Genomic DNA, 17,391 nt, shown 5'->3' with positions numbered 1-17,391 from the left:
CTGCATAGGATAAAGCACTTAGCCTGAAATTCTGAACAGATCTTTGTAGTCTTCCAGCTGCTCCTGATATAATCACTCTGTGCTCTTCCTGTTCTACTTTGACATATGATGAAGCACAAGTTTCAGACTTTCAAGTATCATTGATAGATTCAACCACTTTTAATTTTTAAATGGCTTTTCTGTACTTCATTTAAAGGGAAAAAAAATCACGTAACATTCCACACGTGCTAGAATTGCCAGGAGAGAAATTGTCTTTGATTTTAAATGTGTATTAATGGGTCAATATTCTTCCTTCTTGCTATATACAGATCTCTCATTAATTATATTGTCACTATAGCTGCAGAATGAATTTGACCTTATTTGTTGAGCACTGTGTTTTAGTATTAATAGTTTTTGTTCTTAACAGCAATTGAGAAATACAGCCAGACAGGGTGATTGATTTATTCCTATCTTTATAGCATGGTTCTACTCATTCAAAAGATGCAATATGAAAGAGGGAGCCAATAACAATTTCTTTCTTTCTTTTTTTTTAAAAAAACTCCAATTAATATATGTGCTTGGTGCTGGGTTTATATAAATTTAATATTGACCTGTAAAACTGATTTCCTCTATGTTTCAAATACAATAGAAAAGACCTGAATTGGAACTATCATGCATCTCTGGGCTGAGGTTGTCAGCCCAGGCATTTGCTTAATTTGGAACCTTTTTTTTAATATAAAGTAAATATATAGCTAAGTGTGTCCAAGTAAGAAAATGTATCAACTTAAAGGGTAATGTTTTAGGAAGCGTAATGTCTTCAATTCTAAGCAAACAGGGCTTTGGTCTAAAATTCTAAAACATTAACTGTAAACCAAGGAATCTGTGTAGTTCAGCCTGCCAGGGGGCTCTGACTGGTCTGAAATTTCATGTCATCTTACCAGATTTATAATGATACAACTGGGTACAGAGTTGACTTGCCATCTTTGATCCATTAAAATATTCAGGCACATGATTTTCAACTTTAAATGTCCAAGTACCCTCTTTCAGAGTCAGATTCATCCCTGATGGTACGAACTCCAGAGTGATTCTGCTGACTTTCAGAGCCTTTTCCCATTTGCTCTATTGTAAGTGGAGTAACTGTGACTTTAAACTAGTGTAATTGGGAGTAAAACTTGGCTTTTCAAGTCTACTTCTATTTTTAAAATCTTCTCTGTCAAGTTTCATGAGGTCAGATGTGAAGATGAATTTGTTGTTTAAGCTTCTTCCTCCTGCAGGCAAAAAGCTTAATCATTTTTTCCTACTGACCTTGTCTTGTCTTAAGATGAGTCAATGAATCAAGTTATGAATGATATATCATGAATAAATGATTTATGCCAGGTCAGATCAAATATGATGTATTACTTAGGTCCTTGAGTATTATTGCATATAAAGATTTATCCAAAGTGTCATACAATTGGTCAGGGAGAGAATTCTTAAGTCTTTGTACATCCTCTTGGAAAAAAAAAAAAACCAACATGAAAAACCCTCCAGTATATAACTGTTCTCTGACTAGAGAAATCTATCTTGGCAGAATATCTCTGTCTTTGACAAAGGCATAAGAAAGACAGTCCAGCAGTCACAGTTCTCTGCAGGAATGCAGGAGCTCCAAAGCCTCCCTGCATTTTTCTTTCTTAGTCCCACTGTCGATAGCAGAGGAAAACAGAAAACCTCTTTAGGTTGTAAGGGTGCTGTGACACTGCCCAGCTGAGAGCCCTCAGGGCAATCACACAATACAGCAATTTATTTTCATGTAAAATTTACAAGAATGATTTTTCCCTCATAAATTTACTTACAGGTTCAGAACAACTTTCTGCCTTAGCCTTCATCATATTGATTACTCATTATTGAATTCCTAACAGTATTGGAATGCAAATACCTTCTCTGACACATTTCTCCAAAAAGGATTGCATTGCAGCAGTAGCCAATGCCCCCTCTTAAGAGGTTTTATTAAAGTAATTACAAACTTGGAAACAGTTCCTTGCGTGGGCTGGACTGGAGATCCCTGGAGTGTGTTGGCTGAGGCCTGGTCATAACTCTCTGCAAAGAAAACTGGTGCAGAAAAGCTATAAAAAAAACTTACTAAAATATTATGATGGGAACAAAAAAAAAGTTCCATTAGCCTTCTCAACTTCCTGCTGTTCCCGTTCTTGTCCTGTAAATCTGATGGTTTGGGGTTTCCCTTTCCCAATGCAATTAACTCTCCTTCCCAGTTACCATTACTAATTCCAATATTGCCACACTGGGAAGGACCTTTCCAACCATTCCACCAGGATCACACCTTGTGATATCACCTGCTCTATGTCTACTTAACGAGTTATGCATCATGGTCAATCATTTAGTTTCATTTATTATAAAATTATAAAGTGATGGGAATCAGCACATGCAATCTGAAGCAAATTAACACATTCTGAAAAGGCTGTTTTCTCAGAAATGCTAAGAGATGACAGAAAATTGGGTAAATAGAATTATTCTGAAAAGGAGTTTGTCTTATCCTGACCAGTTAGTAATTGCACATGGATGGTGAAGGCCTCATGGAAATAAGCGCAAAACCCATGAGAAATGAATCATCTGTCAAATATTTTGCACTGTATTGTGACCAGAACTAAGTACCTGCAGTCAGTTTACAAAGCTGCATCAAACTGCACAGCCTAGAATCAATTCCTTGGATGGCCAGCAAAGTAAGCGAGGCAGAATTCTGCCAATCTAAAACCACACAGTTAGGAGGTACAAAGCTGGTTTAAAAAGTACCACAATGTTGCATCCAGTCACTGCAAATTGTTATCACTAAATCTAACAATGAAGCATCAGTGAAGTGTGCCACAGAACATCAAGTTAAATTCTTCATAAATTAATAAAAATGTTACATGCCGTGAATTTATGCATTGGCTTTTCTTACTGTAAAAAGAATTATTTAAAAAGATGCCTTTTTATTTCAACTGCTACTTTCCCTGCTATTTTATAATAGTGAATGATAATGAAGTTGTCATTTTACATACAGGATAATAAATTTCCTTGCTATGAATACAAGGCTATTGCTCACTCGTAGGGCCCTGATTATGTTGTGCTAGGAGAGCATGACAAGTGCTTTATGAATGGCACAGTCCTGAAAGTGAGCTCAGTCAGTGCTCATTAGAGGGTCATCCTCCTAGAATTTGAAAAAGTGAACTTCATGCGTGGGGATATTCTCTAATTTTTCACACTCACTGTGTAAGTAACACCTGCACATCAAGGTCTCCCAGCATAGTTCTGCATCTTCATTTCAGTTAAAGCAGTGATCTTTCACTTTAGGAAAAGCAGTGGCACATGACATATGTGGAAACTTACTCAGCTAATTTGACCATCTTTCATACACAGTCCCACGCTGACAAACACCTGCCTGTCACCCTGGCTGGAGACAAATCCACCTCTACGAATTCCTGCACTGAGGTCTTTTATTATTCAGAGGAAAAACACTGAAATACAGTTAGAAATGTCAACCTGTTTGTGGTAGATGCAAATGGCAATCTCCTTTTTTTTTGTCCTTGTTTCTCTGGATGCCCTATTCCAGTTGGGAATGTAACAGCTCATTTCTGATGGGTATTATACACTTCAGTGTCTGAAAAGTCACACAGCAGCGACCTTCTCTCACATTACAACCTGCACATATCCATGCAGCTTAGACTCAAACCAGTTTTTAACCCTAAGTTTCTCCCTGTGTGTTAACAATCTCCACAGGTTTATACTGTGAAAGTGAAAGCTTTTCTCACTCATTTTGATGCTTCAGTATTGACATAATATTTATCCACTTTCTGTCACTCCAGATACTAGTTCTTAAACCTTCATTCTAAATTGCATAACCATGTTGAACATTCCTACTAAGTTTTATATTTTATATTTCTGCATTTTCAGCTTTCATAGTTCATTTCTGACTATTCTTTCCTCTTCAAGCAGAAGATACAGTGCCACAGTTCTGGTGGGGCACTGTGCTCATCATCTTCCTCCCCAATCAGAGCTAGGAGATACAGGACACTGTATGAAACTGGTTTGTATTATACAAAGTAAAAGCAGGTAACTGTGCAAGGGAGCAGCCCCGTTTTAAGTTCAGTGCTTGCTGTTAAAGCCACAACACACGTTCAAAGGAAGTGGGTATTTGCAAGGGATTAGTTCAGATGTGTGTTCTCTTTTGGGCAGGAAAAGTAACCCCTGACCCAATGGGGTAATTCCTCTCGGGCACAGCACTGACCTCACTCAAATACACCGAAGATGAATTGGAGGCAATGACTAGAAACCTTACCAGAGTTCTCTTGAAGTGAGATAGTCAAGCAGTGTCAGAAATGCCTCCATTTGTTTGAGCTGAGCTCCAACCAGTGATGAGCCCTTCACTTGATGTGAGCTGACAGCCCCAGAGAGCGATCTCAGCGTACAGCACTCGAGACACAGCCCAGAGCCTCTGTGCCCAGAGCAGGCCCATCAGCACAGAGACACTGAGGTTTGTTCGAAATAAAGTCAATGGACTCTTCAAGGTCACTGTACTGAAAGAAATCTTTGCTTTGGTGCCTTTGGGCATTTGCCTCAACAAAGGCTTCAAGGCTTTTTAAGTTCAGATATTTACACCCAGCTTACCTCATCCACATCCATTCCAGTTCTCGCCTTTTGGGAGGAAATGGTGATCCAGTTGCTGTTACTGAGTATCCCAAAATTTGGCTCCCAGCACCTCTCTCATCTGATGGGATGAACTTCTGGTGCTGGTCTGCAGTGCACTTGGAGGCAGACTCAGAGCACCAGAGTTGTTTGGGCAAGAGCTAGCCCTCCATCCTGTGCTTTCTGGTGCCTGGTGCAACAGAACTGCCTTATCAGCACTGCCTTTCCCAGTGCACACCCACTTCTGGCACTGGGGACTTCCAACCCACTGCTGGCCCCATCAGAACCTGGGCAGAATCTGTTTCTACTCCCTTAGTGCTCATCAGCCAGGTACAGAAACACTTCACTGTGACAGCGTCAAATTATTCATTATTTCATTCTCATGGTTACCAAACCTGCACTCCATGTAAAAAGCAAATGCCTTCATAGTTACATGATCCTGTATACTTGAATCCCACATGGATCTCTGTCCTACTACTGGATGAGAAATACATTTCTTAATGCCATGGCAATCTCAAGGTTAGAGAAATCAGTGGAAAAGATTGGATATATATAGCTCCAATCTCTTGGGAAATTCTCTGCTCTATACCAAGCCTGACTACTTGGAATCCTTATGTGTTAAATATATTTTTAAAAGAAAATTCCTGCTCAGGTAGATACTGAGGATAGTGGTCCAATCTCCTAATCAGAGCCACAGAGGAAGATATTGGTACCCTGGCAAAACCAGTTTTTTTCAATGCCATTTTTCATTAGTATTGACTTCCACAAATCTATCAGCAGGAATTGCAAATCAGGGACTTATCTAAAATTGTTGATATACAGGTGGCTTTTATTTTCATGGCACAGGTCTACGTGGCTTAAAGGAAACATATCCTGAAGGAACATTTTTCACAAATTAGTCTTTAACATTACATGAGATATTCCAGTCAGAGCTCTACTTTATAGGGAGTTAATTTATCAAATGAGGTTAACTATCTAGCCATGATTGAAAATATCAACAAGGTATTAATTTTTCCTTTCAATATGGTGAACAGGAAAGCAGTTTCAAAACCAAAACCCTACACAAATTGAAAATAAAAATTGGAAATACACATTCTTTTACAAAGGCACTATTCCATTACACCTCTCAAGTGCATTTTAAGTACACAAAAGCCTCCAAGTTCTCATATAATATAAGCAAAAAAATGGAATTCCTATTTTCCTGAGATAAAACCCACTTTATAATCTCTGGACCTCTGAACCACAGGAAAAAGCCTGATCATCTGAATTTCATATAATCAGAATATTACATACAATCAAGATTTTCAGAATGGATTGGTTTCTTTCTTCAGAGAGTATTGAGGCTGTTCAGCAGCTTTCTTTTATATATTTTAGGAGTCTTACCCTGAATACTGTGAGTTTGACCCCAAGTCTCTGACTACTTTTCAAAATCTGTGTTCTTAAAAAAATAGAGGGACAATTTCTTCCCACCTGAAAGACCAATCACCTGAATATCTGGGCTTTCTATATATACCAGCACCCAAAAATGTGGATAATTCAAAGTTTACATGTCAGCAAATTATTCCATCCCAGGTTCTGAGGTTCTGTCTAGCTGTTTTTTTCCTTCCTTGCCTTTTTCCTTGTTCCCATTATGCTTTAATGCCCTGGGATCTCCATTACTGAATCAGCAGCTTGAGAGAAATATGCTACAGCTTACTGGCAGAACCAATTATAAAAAAAGAAAGAAAAAAACAACAAAAAAGCAAATGAATATAATTCTAAGCTATTCAGTGCAATGTACATTATACACATCTGCATATTCCAGTTTAATTTCTGGCAACAATATCACTATGGAAGAAAACATTGTCTAACTCACGGTGCTTTCACAAAATGCCTCTTACTGAATTTCAGCCCACAGTGCCTTCTGTACAAACACTCTCACAAACTCCAAGAATCATATTCAGAGCACAAACAAATAAAATGTGCTTCTTAATCAAAGTATATAGAATCTACTTACATTAATGGCCAATGTTCCCTTTTTATTGCACTATGTTATAAAAGTACAAATTGATACAAAGTAAACTAATTTTGCAAATAAGCTGTTTTATTCAGACTCAACATTGTATAAAGTGTCATAAAAATCAACCTTTCATTGCACATTTCCACACAACATGATATTTATTGCTTTCCAGAAATCACTGCATCAAGTTTATATTATTTCATGGTCAAAAGAAAAAAGTAGTTACTTAATATTCTGCATTGACTAGCTATCATTTTTGGCAACGTGATTTTGCTACGTGAAAATGTAGAAGTAGATGGAATGACAGAGTCATCACTCAGGCATCTCAAATTCTATGTCAAGGCTTGATAAAGGTGACACAACTTGACAGCTGCTCTTCTGCACACAAAAGACAGAAATACTTGCATATTCCATCTGAGTAGGTAAACTCTGCAAGGTGCTGCAGACTAAAAAATTCCAGTTTGTATTGAGAGCAGCACGGACACTGATAACAGCATTTGAGCATTAATCTCACAGGTGCAGCAATGAGGACACACAACACATTACCACACACCTGGGTATGAATGCAATGCTAAAATCTGGCCTTACACAGAAGAATATTATTTTTCACACCTTACTAAAACCCCTAAAAGTATCTGTTTCAAGTATCTTAACTTGTGCTTGCTCACACTGTATGTGAACAGCTAAAATACTTGGACATGAAACATTCCCTGAATTCAATATAGTTCTTCTGGATAGGGAATCACATTCGTTTTCTCTTTGTCTCAGAATACCAAATCACAGAATGTGGGATAAGAGTATGTTGCATATTAACTCACGTAAACTGCAAATGGAAAACACAGGGAATTTGTGTTCATCTTATTTGCTCTGAGGATGAAATATTAATGATCTCCTTATTTCCCCTCTAGTGGATTCACAGACTATAAGATGTTTCAGCTGTTGAGAACATGAAATGAGACTGCATGAAAAAAACAAACAGTATCCAAAACTATTTCAGAATCCTCAGTGTACAGGATGAAAACACCAAAAGCTTGGGAAGTCCTTGCCAAGTATTTTATTCACTTTTTTTTAAGGATAGGGGCATCAGCAGCTTCTTTAGCAAGTTCACCCAAAAGTCAGACCCATCCACCTCCCCTTGGGGTCATTCACACCAGCATCAAGAGTGAGCTACACAAAACCCAAGTGAGGCTACAAGGACACTAATTAAAAACTGGAAATGTACTTAGAGCTCAGACAAACCCTCGACATGCCACCTGCAGTAAGGGCTCGTAGCAGGTGCTAACAGCACTTGGTACTACATTGCTCTGTCAGCAGCATGGTCAGGGGAGTACAGCTTCAAATGAGGGAAAATTAACAGGTCTCTGCAAAACGACTGAAAAATAAATTCTCTTAAATAAGTGCCTCAAAGCATCACACTGCACACCTACAGCACTGCATGGTAAAGCAGCCACTCTAGTATAAAATATCAAACACAGTAACAGTCAGTAAAGGACCCTCTCCCAAAGACCATGCTTTGAAATTCCACTCAATCCTATCAAATAATGCAGTAGCGATCAGACCAGGTGGTGTTACACTGTCTGAACACTTGAGAAGTGTTCCGTAAACATTAAAGCCAGAACACGTTTAAAAGAAAAATAAAGACCAAGATTTCATTTTCAAAGGCTTGCTGGAAAATAAATCAGAGAGAAGTAGCTTAAATAAAACGCTCATCTTTTTTAACCAAATGGATTAGGCAGATGAGGAAGCATATACTATATTTACACAGCAAAACTGTTGTTCTATGCCTTTATTCTGATTAAATTTCTTAAATTAAGCCCTTGTATTAATTTCAACCTGCAAAATTTATAAAAGTATGTCTGCATTAACCCATGCCAACATTTATAATAGCTATAAAGTTAATTCTAGATTATATCACTTGTACACACACATTTATATTCTGCGCTGTGGGCTTACTTAACATTGACCAAGACACTCCTCCCAATTAAAAAAAAAATACATAGTCTTGCTTTAGTCTATGTTGAGAGATTAAAGAAAACAGGCTAAACAGAAATAATTGATCTTCTGATACCGAATCTTTTTGGAAATTCCATTAATAGTGGCCAAATTCTGCTGACCTTGCTTACATGGAATAGGACCCTGGTAAGTAATTATGGTAAAGTCAACCCTGCTCAAAAAACCAGACCAGGTCAGTAAGACTGAGGGGCAACATAATCTTTTTTGCAAATCCATGCAGGTGTACATTTTCTCCAGCTATGACAAGTATGTATGAGCAACAGTAGAAAGAACCAGCGGCAGTGGGATTATAATTAGAAAAATCCAAAGGCTTAACAGCACCATCATTTTAGTAAACATACAGTCTAATTTAGGTATTTTTAAAGCCTTTGCTTCCCAGATGAGTATTCATTATTCTTAGGCACTTCCTAGGCTCAAATGTGCATGTTCAAGTACAGGTTTGTGCACAGGGCTTGAATCATCCTTAAAAATGTAAAACACTGCAGGACAGCATAATTACACACGTAAGTTTGGTATGTAGCCATCATCTAGCAAATGCTGGATGGTACCTGCAAGGTCAGAGAAATTATGTGCCTAGATACTGCCTGTTTTATTTTGTAGACAGGTAGTAGGTAGCACCAATTCTGATTCTTTGTCTATAATTTCTTATTCATCCAACTGCAGAATTGGATTCAAATAAACTTCAAAAGTTTGTTTCAAAACTTTCAAGATTATCACCTGGCTACACTGCTACTTTTGAGGGAATTTCCTGGTCCAGACATTAGAGAGAAAGAAGATAGGAAAAAAATCTGCTTCCATTCAGTCAAGCTATAACTGAAAACCTGCTGCTCACATGTACTCAGAAGTGAATACTTTGAATTTAACAGATGATGTCTCCTAACACTTTATCCATTTGGATCTGAGCAGGACTTTTCCACCACTTTCAGCTCTTTATTATGGTCAGCTGTACCAGGAATAATAATTTAAACTTGAGGGAGGTGAGTTGGGAACTGAAAGGGGAACAAAAGGCATGACTGAGATCAGAGAGAGAAAAGAGGGGGATTAACTTGGTGGTTGGCAAATTAAAGGGGAGCTTAAGAAGTGATAAGGAAGCAGAATGGAGACAGAAAACCAGGGGGAATGGCTGAGAAAGGTGGTGAGGGATGGGAAAAATCATCACATTACAAAAAGATGTTAGAGAAGGTGAATGCAGGAGATTGGAGAAGATGGTGTTAGAGGGAGAGAAAACAGCCAGATGGTTAAATCCACCCAAAACTATCACTGCATTGGTATCCAAGAAATTTTTATCATTATTGTAACATTTAATAGACCATAAATATTTTTGTATTCTATATTTGAGACATTTACTTGTGCTACTGGAGACTCTTGTCTCAAATTCTGTAGATTCAGAGCCCCAAAAGAAGACACTTTACTTTGTTTTGAACACCAAGAGTGCTGTACAAGGCTAACTCTTTCCCAAACTCAGGTCCAAGGCATTTAAAATGAGATTTGTTTCTATCACTCACTTTTCTGGGACTGGTGTGACACTGCTAAAATGTTACAGAGTGCCAAAGGGAAGGAACATCTTCCACACTGTGCTTGTTTCCTGAGATAGCGACAAAGCGCACCACGATGCCAGAGGTGCCCACTTCTGAGTGGCACAGATAACAGCTCCCAGCACAGGGCCTGGCAGGGAGATCTTCACTGCTCCTTGGAAAACACAGACCAGACATAACATTGCTTACAGCATTTGACTCTTTTAAAGCCAGAACGAGCCATAGAATTATCTTACTTTTCTTTCCACTCAACACAAGCCATACTGAGCCCCCAAAGTCTGGGTAAAGTAGATGCATTTATAGCACACAGCTACATGTGCTGATGAGTGATTTCCCTCCCTGCACTTTCTAATGCATCCCTTGTTCTCCATCAGCCTCCTGAAGTACAGAGAAATCCCAGGATTGGGGACCAGGGACTGTACAAAAGACCTCAAAAGATAAGGACATTAGTTTCTATGACTTAAACTCCATGGCTTGAAGGACAAATCTCATACAAACTTTCCAACATGTAACTCTGAAATCCTAGAGACCTTGGCTGAGAGTTTTCACTAAATGAAATTATGGTTACCTTTTGAATGTTTGCAATTGAACTAATTACAATGACTTAACAACTTAGAAATACAGGGAGAAAGTTGGAGGAACTGTTTCTACAGAAGAATGAAACGCGTTCTCCGTGAGGGTAACCATGCACTGGCACAGATTGCCCAGACAGGCTGTGGAATCCTTATCCCTGGAAGGTACTCAAAAGTAATCTGAACACAGCTGCCCCGGGGAGGCTGTTTTTAGGTGACCCTGCTTGAACAGGGAGGTTGGAACCTCCAGTTGTTCCTTCTGTAATACCTGAGATTTAACCTTTCCCCCTGCAGCTGCAAGAACTGAGGTCAGCTGCAGTGCCTCCTTTCACATCTCTAGACTGAAATATTTTCCTAAAAGGTAAGTGAGGTAGTGCAAAGGGTTTGCTAATTTTCTCATGTAGTCATTATTTACATCTATGTTTATGTAGATGTATCATATCACTCCAAGTAAATTAATATTGAAAATACAAGGCATTTGTGTGTTTGCATATTCACACAGGTACTCTTTTTTCTTGGATGATAAAAACAATTCACTGCCTTTTTTAAGGTTAGTACTCAAAACCCAGCTCCCATGTACTTTTTATTCATCTGACTTGATTGTACTTTAGCTTTTTTATGGACTCTTTAAAATGCATACTAATAAAACTTTACTGGCTTTTTATTATCAACTGTCTCAACATACAAATATTGCAGGCTGCAGGGATTTTCTGGTCACTGTGAGCATGACTCTAGATTAAGTAGCAATCAATGCATTTGTTATAGTGTCTCTTGCAATTGATGTTTCTGGAAAGCTAACACATTTTTAGTATCATTCAGGCAATTTGCAAACGTACTTCTGCCTTTAAGGGCACTCTGTTTATTCCAGTACAACATAGGAATGAACTCAGTCTGGGTAAGCTGTTCTGATTTACTAACTCCTTCCTTTAGCTGATGTTCCACAGCTGGTTGGGCAAAACCCCTACGTTAGAAGCACATCAGGTACTTAGGACCTTAACTTGCTATAAATTTTTTGAAGTCAATAGGTAGGATTTAAAAATCAATGGAAGGATGTGGCTCAAAAGTGCTTTTTTTTCAAAGCCATAATGGTACAAATATTATCACTGAGCACTCACTTACATGTAAGATCTGAACATTGAAATAAAAGCCTACAAAAGATCTGCAAGTGTGAGATGACATTGAAATCAATGCATTTAAGTCCCTAAATAGCTCATCTGATTCATCTCACCAACAAGAACATCTGATTGTCCTAGAATAGACAGACATTTACAATAGCAGTGACTTTCTAGTGGAGTACTTTAAAGTCTGCTATTTTAAAAGTGGTTACAGAAGGGCATTAGTGAGAAAACAAGATAAGTATTTTAGTTAGGGATTACAGGGTTGAGAAATCATACATGAGGGACATTGCTCCCACCAGATTTCACTGACTTTGCTGAGTACACTTTGGTTGCATTAGAGATGGGTTTGGTGGAACATTCTAAGGATGAGGAAGCCATTATTAAATTCACCTGGTAGAGTTAAAGAAGATGTTAATCTCTATTTTTGGTCTCCTAATGGCACCTGACCCTTCATCATTTAACACCATCGAATCACAGCACTCTAAAGAAAATATGTCACTAAATGAACTGTTAGAAGAGTGGTCCCTGTTACAAATATAATTCAAGTGTAGCATCCACAGTACATCCCCAAGTCCCCAAAATAAACATACAATTCAACCACTTAAATCTTACCATAATTAAAACTATGAAAACAAGGGGATGAACCAACATCATAAACAATGTTACTCTCCACAAGTCAAATTCTCTCTGCACTAAACAGAACTGGTGCCAGCATTAGCAAAGGAATCATCATCAACTTTTGCTAATCATATGCCAAGGAAAGCTAGAGATAATAATGTCTGAGTCCATGCAGTCCCACTGACTGGTGCTGAACAAATTCCCACTGCAGAGGCTGCTGTACAAATGCACAGCTCTGCCTCTGGTCAGGCCCGGGGGGCTTTTGCCCACTATTCAGTCATAACTTATGAAGAAATGTAGCAACACCATGCGTTGTATGTACACAGTCCTGGGCCATTGCTTGGAGAGGCCCCTTTGCCAAGGACTTTGGAAACAGAAACCCAGATCTGTAAACAACTCATTTCTTGCTATGTGAAGTTTAAAAAGTTTTTCACCAAATTGTGCACTCAGAAATTTTCCTGAAGGCAATTTTTAAACATTAATACAGAGACTTCTTCCATTTTTATTACAACCTGAAATGATCCTGTAATGTTTCCATGGCAAACAGGGTAACAATGCATTTAACATTTCCATCAAATAAATTATATTTAAATCCTAAGTATCTATATAAAATTAATTATTTAAGCTCTAAACTTAGAATCATTTGAGACTGTAAAACCCAAAAAGGGCTTAACAATTTTAACTGTTTCTATTACTAAGACCTGCAGTTCTCAAACATATATAGCATCCCCTCAGAGGACACTGAACCTCCTGATCCTTTCACTCACAGATTACTCTGGCTAACAGGCAATGGTGTGATTAGAACCTTCCACCAATGGAAAACAGATTTGAGTTTTAGCACTGCAATATGCCTCACCAGCTTGTGCCTGCACACTTGAATTCCTGGTTCTACAGCAGGGAATGGATTTATGTCTTCCTTGTGGTTTTTTGACAACAATCCAGGTCCTACATGCCAGGCCTGATGGAATGATGCAGCCTGGAAGAGTGGGTGGTGTGGCAAAGAGTGATGGAATCCCAAAAATTTTCCCAGGATTTGGAGGTCTTGTTTTTATTTACAGCTCTCTGGAAATTTAGAGACCGTGAAGTGGGATGTTTCAGGAATGTTTGATGAAAGTTTGTACGGCTTGTAGCCTTGTAAGACTAGGCAATTCTTTTATTTAACATAAATATTCAAAGCATTTTTGTGCAAGTGTAACTACTGATTCATACACTTCAAATAATCTGAAATCATCACAAAAATTTCCTCTCCAAGAAACATTAGAGAAAACAACTCTTTATTTTCATACAGAAATGGAATAATCAAAGTTTATCTGTATTCTCAGAACTGAGGTATTTATTGTTCCACAGGAGTAAAGGTGTTTTGTGCATTTCCACTCCGGTGCTGGATACCCATGGAAACACCACATCCTTCAACTACTTACTCTGAACAGAGTAAGGAAGAAGATGAGCTTGCTGAAGACCTTAGGAAACTTGAGTCAGATTTTTCTGACAGAGGAAATGGAAATCTCCCCTGGGTGCACATCTGGGGTGTCTCAGAACCAGGGCTTCAGCACATCGCAGGACGTGCCTGGCACTTTGCAAGATTGAGCTCTTAGTCATAAAAATGTATTCTACATACAAAAATACAGCAGATGTCCTTCCAAAAATCATCTCTGAAGTGTTACTCCCTCTCTTTATGTTTTATACATTCAGGAACAGACATTTGAGACATACTGTGAACAGTGCAAAATACTGTTTTACATTTCTTAAACCACGAGTTGCAGTACCTTTAAGCGCCAGCTGAAGAAAAACTTTGATCCTCAGAGCAATTCTGGTCCAAGTTGAACTTTTGTTTAGCAAGTTGTAAACAAATGTCTTAGAACACAGAGAATCCTCTCATTTCTTTCCAGCTAAGGTGGTCTCAAACACATCAAGTCCTGCTTTGAAATAAACCTGAGCTGAATTGATGCTGTTCAGAACCTCTGACAAGGCTGCTTGAATGGTCTCGTTTGACTGATGTAGTTTGCAGTGCTCCAGTGCCTCCAGCAGTACTGAAAACTGGCTGGTCCTGTCATCCAGTCTGTAAAGAATATTTCTGAAAGAGAACAATGGGGAGAATGGTAAGCTTCCTACTCAAAAATAATCCATCAGATGCCATCAAGAAACCCTGCAAGTATCAGCCACAGCTTACAGATGATACATACTGTGCACAGTAAAGTTGACCTGTGACAGAGCGAGAGGCAAATGCATATTTATTATGCCTTTATAAACTGAACCTATTCACTGAACTGCATGTACTTATATTGGAGTAGTCACTAAATCCATCAAAGAAATCTCACATTCCTCTTTGACCACTCAAGATTTTATTCAAAAGCATGAGCCTAGACCTATCACACCCCTCATGAAGGATTTTGTGTCTCAGATGGATTCCATTTATTCCCCTCTAAAAAAAGTTTGGTTATTGCTGTGAACCCTCAGCACAGGTTTGGTTTTGTTTTTGTTTTTCCTGTCTTCTCATGTTATTTATTTCACACTTCAGAGGTGAAATTCCAGCTGCATTGAAGTCAATGGTAAAAGTCTCCTTGCCTTCAGCAGAGACTTTACTTCATCAATAATCCTTTGTGGGATCAGAACAAGAGTAACCTATCTTTAATGTCCCATACTGAAGGAAGAAAACAAGCAGCACACACAGCTAAACCCTTGTGAAACAAAATCTGTGCTTCTAATAATATCTGCAAAAATTTTTAATGGTTTGTGATCCCTTGGAAATGTTACTTGTATGAGGTGTGGAAGGCTCAGGATTCAAAGTTAGTCAGTGATTTTGAGACTCTTTGAAGCAGACTATAAATGCTATCCAAAAACAGGTGTAATCATTATACTAATTAGAAGAGCACATAAATATCATAAATCTCCACCCAGGAGCTCCTTTGACTGTAAACTTAAGTGAGTGAAATTTGAAACAGGAAAGCAAGAGTGATTTGGTGCAGGACCTTATCCTTAAGTACAGGACAGGTGTCAGGGCAGGGGAGAAGCTGTTTTATGGAGAATCCAGCCAAGAACCAGGACAACTCACACACTCTGTTAGTAACCTAATGGCACCACAGAACATGCCAAATGGCAACTCCAAATTAGTAATGAAACTGCCAAGTTTATTTACATGAGACAGACGAACACCGAAGTGTATCTTATCATTCTATGAATCACCTAATTGCCAGTCTGCCTGGGGGAAAGGTAACATAGTAGCCCAGTAAATGACAACACAGAACACCTACAATCTTCTGCCATGTTTTTCAGTTTTAAAAAATGTTTTGTATGAGAATCAATGCTTTTCAAAGATGTGAAATAACTCCTGTCCTCATAAGGAAATTTTTCAGTGTATGTTTCTGCCCCCCAATATTGGCTATACATCCAAACCCACCAGTGTGCAGAAGGAATGGTAAATTTTTCATCCCCTGACAGCAATACATCCAGACAGTTCAAGGGGTCTGCAATGCAATACATTGGACTTCTAAACAGAGGAGGGAAAGGGTTTGAATCTAAGACTGCAGCAGAAACAGTTTAAACAATAGGTCATCACTGACATAGACCACTTAGCCTGAAACAGGTTAGGAGTGCATGTAAGAACAGCTCAGTGGGGACAGAAACCTGCATCAAGACTGCAGAAACAGGCAGATGTGGCAATAACTTCCTCAGCTTGCACTGCAGCAGCCACTGGACAACTCCCTGCTTCCTTAGCTCTGAGCTGATTCTACTGCTCCCTAGCTATGGTGGAGCTCATGCTCAAAGCTGACTTAAGTTATCTCATGGACTGTCCCAAAGCAGTCTCTGTGATACAGTAAATGAAAACTGTGTATGTTGAGACCCAGATAAATTCTTGGTTGGTTGGTTTTTAAGGATAGGCATAGATATGGGAAACACTGCATTTTTCAAAGCAGGGATTGATTTTGCTCCCTCAGTTCAGGGACTCCTGCTGAGATCAGTGCAAGCAGAACCAGGCTTTTGAAGAACTCTCCTCTATAGTTCCTGTAGTTCACAGGGAGAAAGGAGCCTGCTCACAGCCCCTCAAGCACCTCCAACAGCAAGGACAGTGCTAGAGATAATCACATTTCTTTCTACCCTCAGGAGAGATCTGGTTGCTGGTGGCTGGGAGAGTTTGACTGAGCTGGAATTCTACTCCAAACGCCGACAACACTGGTGCCCTGGACTGTGTTAGGATCCCTTTATTCCTTTATGTCAACTTATAACAATATCATAAGACAGCAACCATCAGCAGAGCAGCACTACCTCAGAAACTGCCACTAAGTGCCAGAAACTAGACCCTAAAGACAGGATGGCCTGAACATTGGAACATTCGGGGACTGCTGAGACAATGTTTGTGGTGAATAGGAACAGATCTCATGTCCTGTCTTCAAATGTGCTCTAAACAAGGCACACAAGCTAAAAAGATGGTTTAACCTGACATATAAGGGTGTTAATACAGTTTAAATCTACTTCTGTGATTTTGGAATCGGTGTTGGTTCCACAGTAAATCCACAGGCAGGTGATCCTAGTGAAAACAAGTATTCCTAGTCCACCCCACCTGAATGCAGGGCAAATTAGTGTCTGATGAGAAAATCTGAGCTGTTTGATGAATGAAAGAGACAAGCAGTCCACTGTCATAATTTTAAAATAATATCTTAACTTCTGAAATAGTAATATGACTTCAGAATAGCTGATTACATAGTATAACAGAACCTAATTTTTATTTTTATGTATGCAAACAACAGTAAGTAACATAATACAGCACCCCTTTTTTTCAAATTTTCTGCTAGGAGTTCTCACTGGGATCTTGTATTTTCCAATTACTTACCTTTGCTTGGCAAGCCATGCCACCCCTTTGTCACATAAAATTATTTCTCTCTTTATGCATGTTCATGAGA

General features: G+C 38.8%; 1 protein-coding gene across 7 annotated transcripts in view; it reads right to left on the bottom strand.

Annotated features, from left to right (window-relative positions):
- Positions 1 to 6,700: 6,700 nt before the first annotated feature.
- Positions 6,701 to 17,391, bottom strand: part of NAALADL2 (N-acetylated alpha-linked acidic dipeptidase like 2) — a 421,429-nt gene continuing 410,738 nt past the window's right edge. For all 7 annotated transcript variants that reach the window (XM_039556880.1, XM_039556879.1, XM_039556882.1 and 4 more), the window contains one exon: positions 6,701 to 14,567. In XM_039556880.1, coding sequence (XP_039412814.1) covers positions 14,369 to 14,567 — 199 coding nt within the window. In that variant the 3' untranslated portion in view covers positions 6,701 to 14,368. The remainder of the gene's footprint in view (positions 14,568 to 17,391) is intronic.

Source organism: Corvus cornix, chromosome 9, assembly GCF_000738735.6.
Source record: "Corvus cornix cornix isolate S_Up_H32 chromosome 9, ASM73873v5, whole genome shotgun sequence".
Taxonomy (NCBI): Eukaryota; Metazoa; Chordata; class Aves; order Passeriformes; family Corvidae; genus Corvus; species Corvus cornix.
This window is presented reverse-complemented; position numbering and strand designations above follow the sequence as displayed.